General features: G+C 36.0%; 2 protein-coding genes across 2 annotated transcripts; one reads left to right on the top strand and one right to left on the bottom strand.

Moving 5' to 3' along the window:
- The first annotated feature begins 1208 nt into the window (after nucleotides 1-1208).
- LOC105953463 (putative glutamine amidotransferase GAT1_2.1) lies at nucleotides 1209-4489 on the top strand. Its single transcript, XM_012977123.2, has 4 exons — nucleotides 1209-1547; nucleotides 2084-2814; nucleotides 3344-3553; nucleotides 4030-4489. The coding sequence occupies exons 1-4, from the start codon at nucleotides 1457-1459 to the stop codon at nucleotides 4279-4281; spliced, it is 1284 nt and encodes a 427-aa protein (XP_012832577.2). The 5' UTR covers nucleotides 1209-1456; the 3' UTR covers nucleotides 4282-4489.
- Nucleotides 4490-8508: 4019 nt separating this feature from the next.
- Nucleotides 8509-10868, bottom strand: LOC148766203 (uncharacterized). Its single transcript, XM_088826809.1, has 7 exons — nucleotides 10252-10868; nucleotides 9943-10167; nucleotides 9816-9820; nucleotides 9632-9703; nucleotides 9425-9517; nucleotides 9010-9359; nucleotides 8509-8955 (listed from the first exon to the last, which is right to left on the bottom strand). The coding sequence occupies exons 1-7, from the start codon at nucleotides 10866-10868 to the stop codon at nucleotides 8509-8511; spliced, it is 1809 nt and encodes a 602-aa protein (XP_088682935.1).
- Between the last annotated feature and the right edge of the window lie 2654 nt (nucleotides 10869-13522).

Genomic DNA, 13522 nt, shown 5'->3' with positions numbered 1-13522 from the left:
TTTCACGCGCTGAAACCTATCTTTTCGTCAATTTTTACATATGAAACAAATGTCTGCCACTCGTAATTGGGTTTGTCGTAGATGCGAAAGCGACAAATTTGTGTTTATCACAGACGCGTAGATAACAAAGTTGCACCTCACCAGACACAACAACAACGAACTTGCACATACTACAAGCTAAATTTTTTTACACTGATTTAAATCATCTTAACTCAAAATTTTAACTAAAGTTTGTATTTTAATCCAACAAAATCTTCCGAACAAATCTTTAGGATAAGTAAACGAACTCTATTTTTCAAGCAAGACAAATCCATGAACAAGTTTCAAAATTAAGAAAATTTTCCGTATTTAATACTAAAACTTCGAAAAAAAAATGTTGAAATTCGAATTTCAGCAACATTGCATGTAATATATAATAAGTTTAAATGTTAGAGCCGAGTTGTAGAATTTGTATTCTGAAATGTTAAATGTCGTTTCAATTTTACTAATGTTGTTTTGACTTCGAACCTGATTTTGACATATTTCTATTTTGATTTTGGCAAAATTCAAACACGAAAACTGTAGTCCTTTGGGTTAGCTTTCTAATCCAACTTAAATCGGCTCGATTGGATGCCGTGTGACAAAGTTATGCATGAATGAGTCACATTTTGAATTTTAGATACCTCAATACATCAAAGTTGTGGACAATATCCAATGATTCATGTATATCTTTTTCTCGTCCGACATCCAATTTTGGTGATTCAAGTTGGATTAGAAAACTAACTCAGAATACTACAAATTCTATTTTTCGGGTTTTGCAAAATTTGGAATAAAAAATGATCAAAATCACGTTTGAAGTCGTAACGGCATTATTAAAGCTCGAACGACATTTATCACATCACATTTGCATTTTAAATCAATATCGGAGAGATGAAAAATTAAAATTAGTAAAATATCCTACATTTACTTAAACTCGTCCTGCATTTATTATTTTACTATGGAAAATAATATTGAGGGTCGGCCAATAAAGGTGTCCAAGTTCGATACATGCAATGAAAGCAAACAGCACTAATTACTAATTAGGTAGGATTAGGAAACCCCACGGATAAGGCCTCCACCAAATTCGCATTTAACCCGTTTATTTTTTTAATTTCTGGGTTATATTTATCCAATTTTTATGGTATACTCCTATTTATAAAAGTGGATCTATGCCAGGTCAGCGTCGCCTCAGACTTGACCCGACCCTGCACGAGATATTCATCCGCCACGTGTCAAATCTCAACCTCTATTTATACACATACGCGGCGCAACGTTTTCTCCACGCTTTTCTTGCTCACTCACTCTCTCTCCTCTCTCTCTCTCTCTCATCGCTGATAATTTTTTATTTCCAGAAAATTAGGCTCTAATCAGTTTCTGGGAGAAAGATTGATTTTTTCTTTGATTTCATTTTTTTCCTCCATAACAAGAACTTCTGCGCATGGCTGCAGGTGATCTCTCTGTGATCTTGCCACGTGTTCTTATTGTTTCCAGACGAAGCGTTCGTAAGAACAAATTCGTCGATTTTGTAGGTACGCTGCGATTTTTATTATTTAATTTTTCTTTTCCGTTTTCGTAATTCAATTTCCAGATTTCAATGTACGAATTTCCGATTCAATTTATTTTCCAGAGTTTGTTTTGAAAAAAATAACCGGTCGTATAATTTTAATTGAAAAATTGCAATAAAATCGAGACGAAGCGTTCGTAAGAACAAATTCGTCGATTTTTTAGGTATGCTGCGATTATTATTATTATTTTTTTTTTTCCGTTTCCGTAATTTAATTTCCAGATTTCAATGTACGAATTTCGATTCAATTTTTTTCCAGAGTTTGTTTTGAAAAAAATAGCCGAACGTATTATTTAATTGAAAAATTGTAAATAAATTACGCAGGCGAATAACCAACTTTTGTACACAATTATTATTTTTAATTTTGTTTTGCCCTTTTTCTGAATTTAATTTCCAGATTTCCTGGATATAATTTATTTTTTTCCGATTGAATTTTCCAGAATTTGTTTTGAAAAAAATAACCGACTAATTATTTGGAGTGAATTTATGAAAATCACGCAGGCGAATACCATCTAGATCTGATCGTAAACTATGGAGCGGTCCCTGTGATCGTGCCACGTGTCACCGGCGTCCACATGATGCTGGAGAGCTTCGAGCCGATCCACGGCGTCCTCCTCTGCGAAGGAGAGGATATAGACCCATCGCACTACGAATCCGACATTGCGAATCTCTCCGCCGACGAGCTGGATGAGATCCGCCGCCTCCACGCCAGCGACACCGCCGTGGACAGAGAAAAGGACGCAATCGAGTTAGGGCTCGCGAAGCTCTGCCTCGAGAGGAATATTCCCTATCTCGGAATATGCCGCGGCTCGCAGATCCTAAACGTGGCCTGCGGCGGCACGCTGTACCAGGACGTCGGCAAAGAGCTCGAGAAGCACGTGCCGGAGAATCAGAGGGTGGTGCACATGGATTACGACAATTACGACGGGCATCGGCATCCGGTGCGAATTGTCGAGAATACCCCTCTTGAGCAGTGGTTTAGTGACTCTTTGGACGGTGGGAGGAAGGACATTTTGGTAAATAGCTATCACCATCAAGGGGTGAAGAGATTGGCTCAGAGATTTGTGCCTATGGCTTTTGCTGCAGATGGTTTGATTGAGGGTTTTTATGACCCGGATGCTTATAACCCGGAAGAAGGGAAGTTCATAATGGGGCTCCAGTTTCATCCCGAGAGGATGAGGCATCAAGATTCTGATGAATTCGATTATCCCGGATGCCCTTTTGCTTATAAGGTGAATTCTTTTGATCCTTTGTAGTGTTATTGATTTTGTTTTTACTATCGAAATTGGAATGGAATTTTCGAATTCTGTCGACTGTGATTCGAATATTTTCGGTTTTGGACGAATTCCGATTTTTTCATTTTTTTCCGAATTTTGTTTGGAAGGTATTGGAATACGTATTAGATTCAGATTTCCGATCTGATTTTAAATTTTTTAAATATTTTCAAAATTTCCACACACACACAAAAAAAAATGTTCCAACTTTTTTATTATAGACAACTAAGAAATTGGAATTCCGGACTTGTTCGATTCTGATTCAAAAAATTTCGATGTCGGAATAAATTTTATCATTCCAATTTTTGAATTCCGATTTTGCGGGAATGTGATTGGAATTAGTTGTGAACTTCTGGATAAAGTTGGAGATTTTCAGAAAGTGCTAATTCCGATACGATCTGTCCGATTCATGTTTTTTATTTGCGTCTTTACGTTTAATTTGGTTGAATGCTACACGAGTGTAATAAAGTTTTAACAAATGTTGCAGGAGTTTGCAAAAGCAGTGATTGCGTATCAAAAGAAGCTTAATAAAAGCTTGACAAGTGTGCCAAAGCTTCTAAAGCTTGATGGTGAGATGGAGAGGAAGAGAAAAATTATAATCAGAAGCTTTTCGCTTGCAAGAAACATATACGAGGGAGGAAACGGGAACAATCCTTCTAAAGAATCCGAACTCGAGGCCGGAGCAGAGTTTCTTGAGGTACACTCACACGTACAATTAATTGCATTAACACACACACACACACACACTAACATTATGTTATGGCAGCAGTTAGGGGTGGAAATTGGAACTCAATTTCCGATTTCAACCCATTAGTTACGAAGTTTTCTAATTTTGGAACAATGTTTCTTTTTCCAATTTTTCCAAAAACATTTTGGATCAGAATTGGAATCTATGTGGAACAAGATATCTCATTCCGTCTTTTTGAAATTCCCATTTTCAATTTGTTTTTGGAATTGAAATGGAACTCGGTTTTCAATTCCGAAGAAAAGGAACTATATTTTTCCGAAAGTGCTAATTTCGATCCAATCCATCTGATTGTATTTTAATTCTGTTTCCGATATCGTGCGGCAAGCTTGAAATAGTTCAGTTTTTCCAAAAGCTGGATGTATTAATATTGTCTTATATCTTTCCAATAGTTGTACTAATTTGAAATCAAATTGTTTATTATGCAGTCAAATACGGCATTGAGCCTGCAACAAGAGACGAGATTAAAGCAGATGGGTGCAACGGTGAGGAATGCTTCTTCTTACATGGAGAAATTGAGGATGAACGAGAAGAGAGAGAATTTAGCGAGAAATGTGATGAATAAAATGTCGGTCGAACAGTTATCCGATCTTATGTCTTTCTACCACATGATGGGTCAGATTTGTTCGGAGGTGTTGGAAAGAAAGCTTACCGGCATTGTCAATGAACTCACATCCTAATATATATATATATATACACACAAATGTTTGGTCCCCATGCTTTGTATTTTGCGTGTTCCGTTGATATATTTATTATGTATTTGGTAGCCGGTCGCAAGAAAGGCGGATAGTTTTATATAGACGATGTTTATATAGGTTCGGAAAAAATTGAAGTTCTTTTGTATTGAAAAGCCATTACCCTGCATTTTAATGAAAATCTAAATTTCTACTTTGTTGTGTTATCACTCTTGTTCTTATTCTTTGTAGGGTTATTTTAATTTTAGAGCTTTTAGTAAGCGCTACCATGTGATAACTCTAATTGATGGAAAAGTCCCTATATAAAAATAGCTGGAAAAGTGCGACTTGTTTTTTTAATGTGAAAAGTCTCAAATATCGTCTGAAATTCTTTTTTTTAAATATATATAAATTCAATTGTGCTTAAATATAAGGGTCCATGAAAAATAAGCTCATCATCCCGTAAAGAGGTCCAGACAAAAAAATCAATTTACAAAAAAATCCACACACTCTCCAAAGATCTATAAAGAACTAAAATACCCCCTCACATTTGAATATACTCCAATTTCATCCATTAATTTAATTTAATTTAATCTCAATCTGACCCCAAATTTCACAAATTATTCAAATTGGACCACAAACTCAATTTTGAGTACAATTTCGCCCGTCACCGCCGTTGACTTTTCTTTTTTTTTTTGTCTTTCCTCCTGATTTTTCCGCCGGTTTCCGGCGTTGAATTTTTCATTTTTTGTTAGATTTTTTTTTACTTTAACATCTTTTTGCCCCATTTAAACATCAATGTTGTTGTGGTTGACAGTCATATTAACTATATTACCGTTTAACACAGTAATATTAACTATACTACAATTTAACACAATAATATTGCTATATTATTCTCTATCACGGTAATATAACACAACAAAAATCACTACTATTATGTAATAGAGTAATATTAATACGTTGACCGTTCAATAAAGGCAAATATAATAAAAAAAAACCAAAAGAAGTAATATTGATGTGGTTGACAGTACTATAACAACAATAATATTGCCGCAACCACAGTAATATTATTGTGTTTACAGTAATATTACAATAGTAGACAGTAATATTATTACGTTAATCGGCTAACAAATCAAACAAAACAACAAAGTAAAAAAAAAAATATTGATGTGGTTGACAGTAATATTATTGTGTTTACAGTAATTTTACTATCAACGATAGTAATATAATTACGTTGACTTATCAACAAATCAAACAAAATAAAAAAATGCCAAAAATAATATTGTTGTGGTTGACAGTAACTGTACTGTTGCTGATAGTACAATTACGTAAATGTACTATCTAGTATAATTACTGTGAATGACAGTACAATTACGGTCAACGCTTAGCAGCGGTTGTTAAAAAATGGATAAAAAATTTCGGAAAAAAAAGAGCACTAAAAAAGGTCACGGGAGACCGGCAGTCAACGTCGGAAACCGGCGGCGGAAAAAGCAAAAAAAAAAAAAAAAAGTCAACGCCGAAAAAGGCAGCAAAAAAATATTTCAGAAAAAAAAAAGTTTAAAAAAAAAGTCAAAATTGAATTTTGTGGTCAAAATTGATTAAATTGAAGTTAAATTGAGGTTACAATTAGGAATTAGGTTTAAAGGGTTGGAGGTAATTTTGTCATATACATTATTTTTTCCTTTATCTATAATACATATTAAAGGGATGGGTTTATTGGCGAAAGAGGTATAACCTCTGAACTTAGAATAATAAAGATGGTTGGTTAGTGACTTATGCACGAAAACCCCTAAATATAAATAATCCAAATTTTTAGACCAAACTGAAAATTTCAGAAATTTCTTTAAAATGCCATTCTATTCCTTCCTCTCCAAGATCAACCAGCCCCAATCTTCTCCTCCGGCGCCGGCGTCAGAGCCGCTAGCTAAGGTGCCGGCACCAAGCAATAAGAAGAACAGTAAGTACGGTGCACCAAAGATATTTCAAATTTGGAATGAGGTGTAGAATTCGTTTTGAACAGAAGATTCTTCTGAACGAAGGCTAGTATTGTTATACTTTAATCATAGGGTTTTTCGCAATAACTACCCCTGTGTAATCTCTAATTGTCGAAAAACCACGCGTATTAAAAAAATTAGCAAGGACCCCCCTATGAAAGTTAGTCAAAGCCAATAAGGCCCCCAACGGCTTATCGTGTTCTGCACGCGCGAATTGTGCGGTTGGGGGTGCGTGTTCTGACATGAAAAGACCTAAATACCCTATAAATAAAAAAAAATCAAAAATTAAACATTAGCCCCAAATTTTAATAACCCGAAAATAAAATTTTTAGAATTTTCAATTCAGTCCTTGTCAATTTCAAAAACGCCTTCTCTCCAAATCATCTCATCCCGATCAAACTCTCCAGCATTTTCATGCCCAACACACACAAAATGCTTCCCGACAGCGCCCCTTTGCCAGACATAGACCGGCAAATATTTTTCTTCCGGACGCTTTTTCCACATAATTTTTTTCCGACAGACCACTCCCTTCATGTTTCTCCAGCAAAAAACCAAAAAAAATGAAACCAACTGACATTGTGAGCTTCAGGCTCTTTCATGTATCAAACCAAAAAAAAAAAGTCGAATATTTTGCAAGATCTGAGCTTTAAGCTTTTCCTTGGAACACAAAAAAGTCCAAAAATTCCAAAAAAATGCTCAGAATATACGTAATTTCAGAAAACTTCCCAGAAAACTCCAATTTTTGCAACAAAAAAATCCCGAAGGTTCACCCCTTCCTTCTCATGATATTCTGCTCCAAATGTGTTGACCTCGATGAAGATGGTGGCGTATATAAGATGATTGATAGGGAAGAGAAGGTTGGGGTGGGGTACGCTACTGAAAGGGGAAGATTTCGAACTGTAACTCTGGAATTTGATTGCTCCGACGAGGGCACTGTTTTGTTTTCCGGCGATTGAGTCGGCGTTCTCCCCATCAAGAAACTGCGGGTTACATTTAGGGGCAGTGAAAAAGATTGGTTGGAGAAGGAAAGTTGCATTTGGGGGTATTTTTTATGTATTAGGGTAGTACAGTCATTTTAGTTAAGTCAACCGCCAAATGGAAAATATGGGGTGGTGTGCTGTATCAAACGCAACATAGGGGGGTCATTGCTAATTTTTATAACACAGGGGAACTTTCGCCAATTAAGAATAACACAAGGGGATCTGTGCTATTAGCTCTTAATCATATGTATATTCTATATCAAGAGTAGTAATTAATTTTAATTTGGCAGGTGCAGTGGTTTGCAAGATTACCTGGTTCAAAATGGAAGTGTCTACCGGTAATAAGTAGTTTTTTTTGATTTTGGCTTGACAATTTCATACCCCATTGGTTTTCATGCTCTACACTTTCAGGTACCTTTGCGGATTTCTGTTGATATGTAACTAGTATTCACCCGTGCGATGCACGGGGCGACATATTTTCAACTGGAAATACATGTCTGAAAAAAAAATTTACGCATACATAAATTATTACGCTCATTGAATTTAAATACAATACGCGACCAACAATATTAAAAATATATTTTAAGTATTATGTTCTTCATAGTTACATCATAAGAATAATATTAAATATTAGTATATCGTAAAAAATAAATCTTAAAGATAATAAGATTTGCACTGAGCATCCTAGGGACATGACTGAAAATAACATCGCACGGGGGAAATTATATAGAGAAGAAACACCTGCCAAATAATAAGTTGTTAAAAAAAACATGTTACATGAATAATTGGTAAATATGAAAATATTTTCTACCTTTAAATTCGATGAAATACTTCCTTGTACACGACATTTCTAGTAACATTGGTGAGTTTGCCCGAATCCGACTTGATGAATATCTTAATACCACCTCTGCTCATAACTCTGGACAGTGCAACATATAGTTGATCATGGCTGAAGACATGCCTAGGAAGATACAAACCAACATGCGAAAGAGTTTGACCTTGCCTTTTATTGATTGTCATTAGAAAAGAAACAATCAATGGAAACTGTCTTCTCTGAAATTTAATTGGCAGTCCGGAGTTAGACGGTATTAAAGTCATCCGAGGAATGAACACCATGTCACCGATATTTTTTTCGGAAAGAATTTTGCAACTCAGAACGTGAATGCCAGTTTTAATAATTTGAAGTCTGGTCCCATTCCACAATCCTCTAGCTTGATCGATGTTTCTTATTTGCATAACGGGTGCACCAACCTTGAACTTCAACGATGAGAACAAAGTACGGAGCATCTTATTGTGTTGAGAAATTCAGTTGAATAAATTTCTGCATTATCCTCCATTGTTTGCTCGTCCCTACACATACTATCTGAGCTCAGGTACACCTTCTCTCCTCCTGGAAGGAGAGACATTAAGTGATCGTTCACAGACTCGACGAATTCATTAGTTGGTGCAAGAATTGCTCTCCCTTGAAAATAATTTGGATCATACATGTTACTCAACAAATCCGGGTAAATGAATTCCAGTAGGTCTCTGAATGGATCGTCTGAATCACCAATCAACATGTCATCGGAAATCTCTATCGAAGTTTCACCATCGTTTTGTTCCCCATCATCCTCATTGCCAACCTTCGGTATCCAGTCTCCAAATTCTTTTACCCCATCCACGTTAGATGGAGAAGAGCATGACTGCAATCTCATGTTCTTAGTCAACTTCATGACACGACAGAAATTTCATAGCGGAGAGGAGTTTATCGTAGCATATACTGTGTCGTGCATTGATGCTTTGAGCACAACTGGTAAAATCTGCCTAAAATCTCCTCCAAGAACAACCACCTTACCACCAAAGAGTTTGTCAACCTGTAATATTGACTTCATTGTCTTGTCAAGCGCTTCAAAACAGTCTCTATGCATCACAGGAGCCTCGTCCCATATAATAAGTTTTGCCCTTATGAGCAACTCCGCATGTGGATTTTGTTGCGATATGCTGCAGGTGAAACTCTCGTGTACATTTATGGGTAGTCCGAATCGAGAATGAGTTGTTCTTCCACCAGGGAGCAATAACGATGCTATACCACTCAATGCAACGTTAATTACAATCTCTCCCTTGGAACGAACTGCAGCCGAAAGAGTTTACCATAGAAACGTCTTTCATGTTCCACCATGGCCATATAGAAAGAACATTCCACCACGGTCATCGGATACAACATCCATGACTGCATCATAAACATTTCTTTGCTCGTCTGTAATTCAAGCAAGACACCGTTGAAGTTCTCTACCCATTTCAAACCGGTCGTAATCCAGTTTATCTAACACCAATATGTTTATTGTGTCCTCCGCTGAGAATTCGATTGGAACTGGCATGGTGCGTAATTTCGCAGGCTTTTACCATTGCTTTGCAATATTTTTTCTATTTCGGTGAGAGTATAGTTCTTCAAGTTTTCATCTGATATATGTAAATCTTCAAAAAAAAATGGATAAATTATGTGCATTTAGTTCAAAATGTAAAGAGACAATATTAAAAGAATGAGTAATATTTAAAATCTACTTGAATAATGTGCTATACAAATTACCATACCTGGATTATTATGAAGACGTTATTGTTTGTAAGCAACACCCTCCGCCAAATCCAACCAACAACTTTGTCAAACATGTTCGGGCCGACTTAAACTATTGGAAAGAAGCATAACTACAAATAACCTTCTTATATAATCCCCCGGTGCCCAAGTATTCACTCCTATTATTGCATCTTTGTATTCTTTGTCTTCATCTAACAGACCCAAAACATAACATGCATCCCTGAACGTAGGGTAGACAGTGTCAAAAACTTTTCTGATGTCCTCGTAGCACATATATCCCCTATGAATGTTAAGTAGCAACCTAAGGTAATAGTCTTCCCCTTTTCCAGGGGGAACATTCGCAAGCCTACCAATAGAAAATCATTTTTTCCTTGGCACCCAAGTTCGAGAATCCTCTTTATATACAAATTGTTGTGGAAAATATTCGTACCTCAAGTCCCTAGCATGTGGATAGTTCATGTTGGCCTCAAACCACGTTAGGAACATAGTTTGCTTGGAAGGTGGCCTATCCAGCACACTTTGTAATGACTGGTTTTCATTGAAGACAAGCGGCTGATGATCGGGGAGATGAAAGCTTAGCCTAATTACGGACGGGTCTCTGTAATGAATATCAAAATTAAACAACCTCCACATTGCCTCACATGCCAAAAGATATCTGCAGTCGTAGTACATCTTTATCTCATCACGAATCTCAGCACCGCCATCTCTATTGCGTGTTTCATAAAATGCCGTCGTAACTCGGTCATGCCCCTTGTTTACGTATTTGAACATGTATTTGATTGACTTGTTCTGGTTGCATAACTCGATATTAATGTGAGATCGGTATTTACTCAACCATATACGATTGTACGGGACTACAAACCCATTGTCAAGAGTAGTCTTCTTCTTCGTAACTGTTGTGCCATCTTCCATTCTCATGTACACAATAAAACCATCTGCATCTGATTCAGTGCGCTGTACAAACGTCTTTGGAAATCGCTTCGTGCAAACTCGATCCTTCATACAGGGAGATTTCAAATTCGCCTGACCGCACGGTCCATGTATCATATACTTCTCCACCAACTGGTACATCTTTCGGTCGTTTTCTTCGTCAGGATTTCAGCACATATGATTCTGTCAATTTCTTCTGGGTTCTTGGGCTTATCTTCATTATGCAACCACAATGAAATATGTGCATGCGGTAGACCTCGTTTCTGAAATTCAATTGTGCATACATCTGCATAGAAAATATAAACATATGGTAATAAAAAAATATGCATTAATTTAGTTAAGAAAGCAATAAGTAGTTAAACTCACACATGAGAAAATTCTTTAATTTATATGAATGTAGTAAATGTATAATTATAAACTGAGATATAATTAAATACTTACATGCTCTAATACGTCCGAATATACAACTCTTCTTGCTTTGTGTCATCATACTATCGAGCTTCATCTTGAACACACGACAAAGAATGTCTGGCCGATCCTCCGGCCTGAGATTTGTATCTTTCAACACCCTTTGTAATTCTGGCCATTGAGGATTGCATGTGATGGTGATGAAGAGGGTTGGAAATCCAATCCAGTTACATATTTGAAGAGCATCAACGAAGTTGTTAAACATATACCTTGGACCTGCGGTGAACGACCCTAGAATTATAATGCGTTGTCCAACTAATTTACCCTCAGTGTCTCCTTTAAAAATCTTTTCTTCGATACCTTTGTACATGTCAACCCTAAGTTGATCCTGATTGAACCTTATGAAATTCAACCTCTGTGACTCTACCATTGAAAATCCATCAACACAGAACTGTTGAAATAACTTCTTGGAATGCAAAAGTAACAAATGTTATCCACGCCATTTCTGGGTTAGATGCAAAGAACTCTCGCATGCTTACCTTCCTCCATTTTCTATTATCGAAGATTCTCTCAAACTTATATCGTCTCGATAACCATCTTCACCGTAACGAAATAAAAGAGGATACTGTAGAGGCAAGTAAAGATGATGGAGCTCACTGATTCGTTGAAGCTTATTTGAGCGTGTCTCAACTACAATATCCCTAACACCCTATTGTGTGTCAAAGTTCCCAACGATCAAGCCTGCTATTTTCACTTGCGTTAGGAATATTGTACGTCCTGCCATCAGTACTGCAACTCTTTACCAATCTAAGTTTTACTCATTGATGGCCATCATTGGAAAACCGATCTCGAACAGCACGGTACGACTGTGCAAGTACATTGTTACCATCAATCATATCTTTCAACGATGCAACGATGGCTGAGCCAAGATCATTAGATTGATTTCCGGACCTGCCAAACAAAAAAAAATATAATTATAATTTGTAAGCGCTATACTCTTTAGAAACAGGAATATAATTCCCAAAATTTTACCAAACGGCATCAATTATATTCTGAATCTCATTTTTTGTGTCAAAAATGTAAAGATGAGCAAATTTAGGCCTAGTGCCTTCTTTCGGCAATAAACTGCCCAGTAGATGGTAATTTTGGACGTGTAATAGAAATGTGTATGGACCAGATCCGTTATTAATAGATGTATGCACTTTTCCACTAAGCGACGTGAAAGAAAACATCATATTATACGATCGTACGTGCTCTTGGAAATGTTTGCTCCTTCGATCAGTTCCAAACACTAAATTGTTAAGTGTAGGAGGTGCATCTCTTATTTTTGGGAGCTGGACTTTCCGGACATACAACTTAGGCCAAATTTGGGCCTGCATGTTTGTATGTGCATGTCAATTATTTCACCGTACCACATCATTGCACCGCAAAACGGACATTCATACATCTGGTCTCCAAGATCTTTATAATCTATCAAAAAATAATTAAATAAGATTAGTTATTAAAAAAAATTAATGCAATGAATTTATATAATTAATAATGTAAAGATTAAAAGTTGTTAGATTAAAATAATATTTACCAATATCGTCAACTACATCGTCATTATTCTCATCGTTGGAGACATATTCAAAATCTACATTTAAAAGCAACAAATTATCATTATAGTAGAAAAATATACTGACAATAACGCATAACAATGAGATACCGCTGTCGGAAGAAATTTCTCTTACCGTCTGTAAATCGTCATCTACCAACATAGCGGGTACTGATTTCATATCCAACACACGTGTTACAGAGTCTATTGTTTTATGACTCCTTGACATCTTCTTTACGTTCTGCACGATACAACTAACAAAATAGTAAACATTCAGCTTCTGTCGAAATTAAAGAAAAAACTGATACATTGTCTACATGTATTGCACACTTAATCATTTAAACTTAGGCATAAAATTACTCACAAAAAAATAAGATCGCACCTTTTATTTTTTCATAATAGGATTTTGTAACTTGGAATGGATCTTCACATGATGTAGATGCACCATTGTGATAGTACTCAACGTCATCTGTCGTAATAATAAAATAGCATATTTATTATAGAATTCATTTATAATTATGTAGCAATAATTGTACAAAGATAACAGTATTAACGTCTAATATTGAATCGACACCACAATTAGTCCCCATTTAATTAATGCCGCTCATTTTAATTGTAAAAAAAAAAAAAAAAAAAAATTAATCAAAACCACTTGATATAATACCTTTCTTCATCTTAGTCAATTTTTCTTTATATGTTGGAAATGATGTTTTTCGTACACTATTGACAGCATCTGTGCAAGGACATTAGGAGAATATTATTTAGTTAG

The sequence above is a fragment of the Erythranthe guttata genome, chromosome 12 (genome assembly GCF_056151865.1).
Source record: "Erythranthe guttata isolate IM_541 chromosome 12, IM_541, whole genome shotgun sequence".
In the NCBI taxonomy this organism is placed as follows: domain Eukaryota; kingdom Viridiplantae; phylum Streptophyta; class Magnoliopsida; order Lamiales; family Phrymaceae; genus Erythranthe; species Erythranthe guttata.
This window is presented reverse-complemented; position numbering and strand designations above follow the sequence as displayed.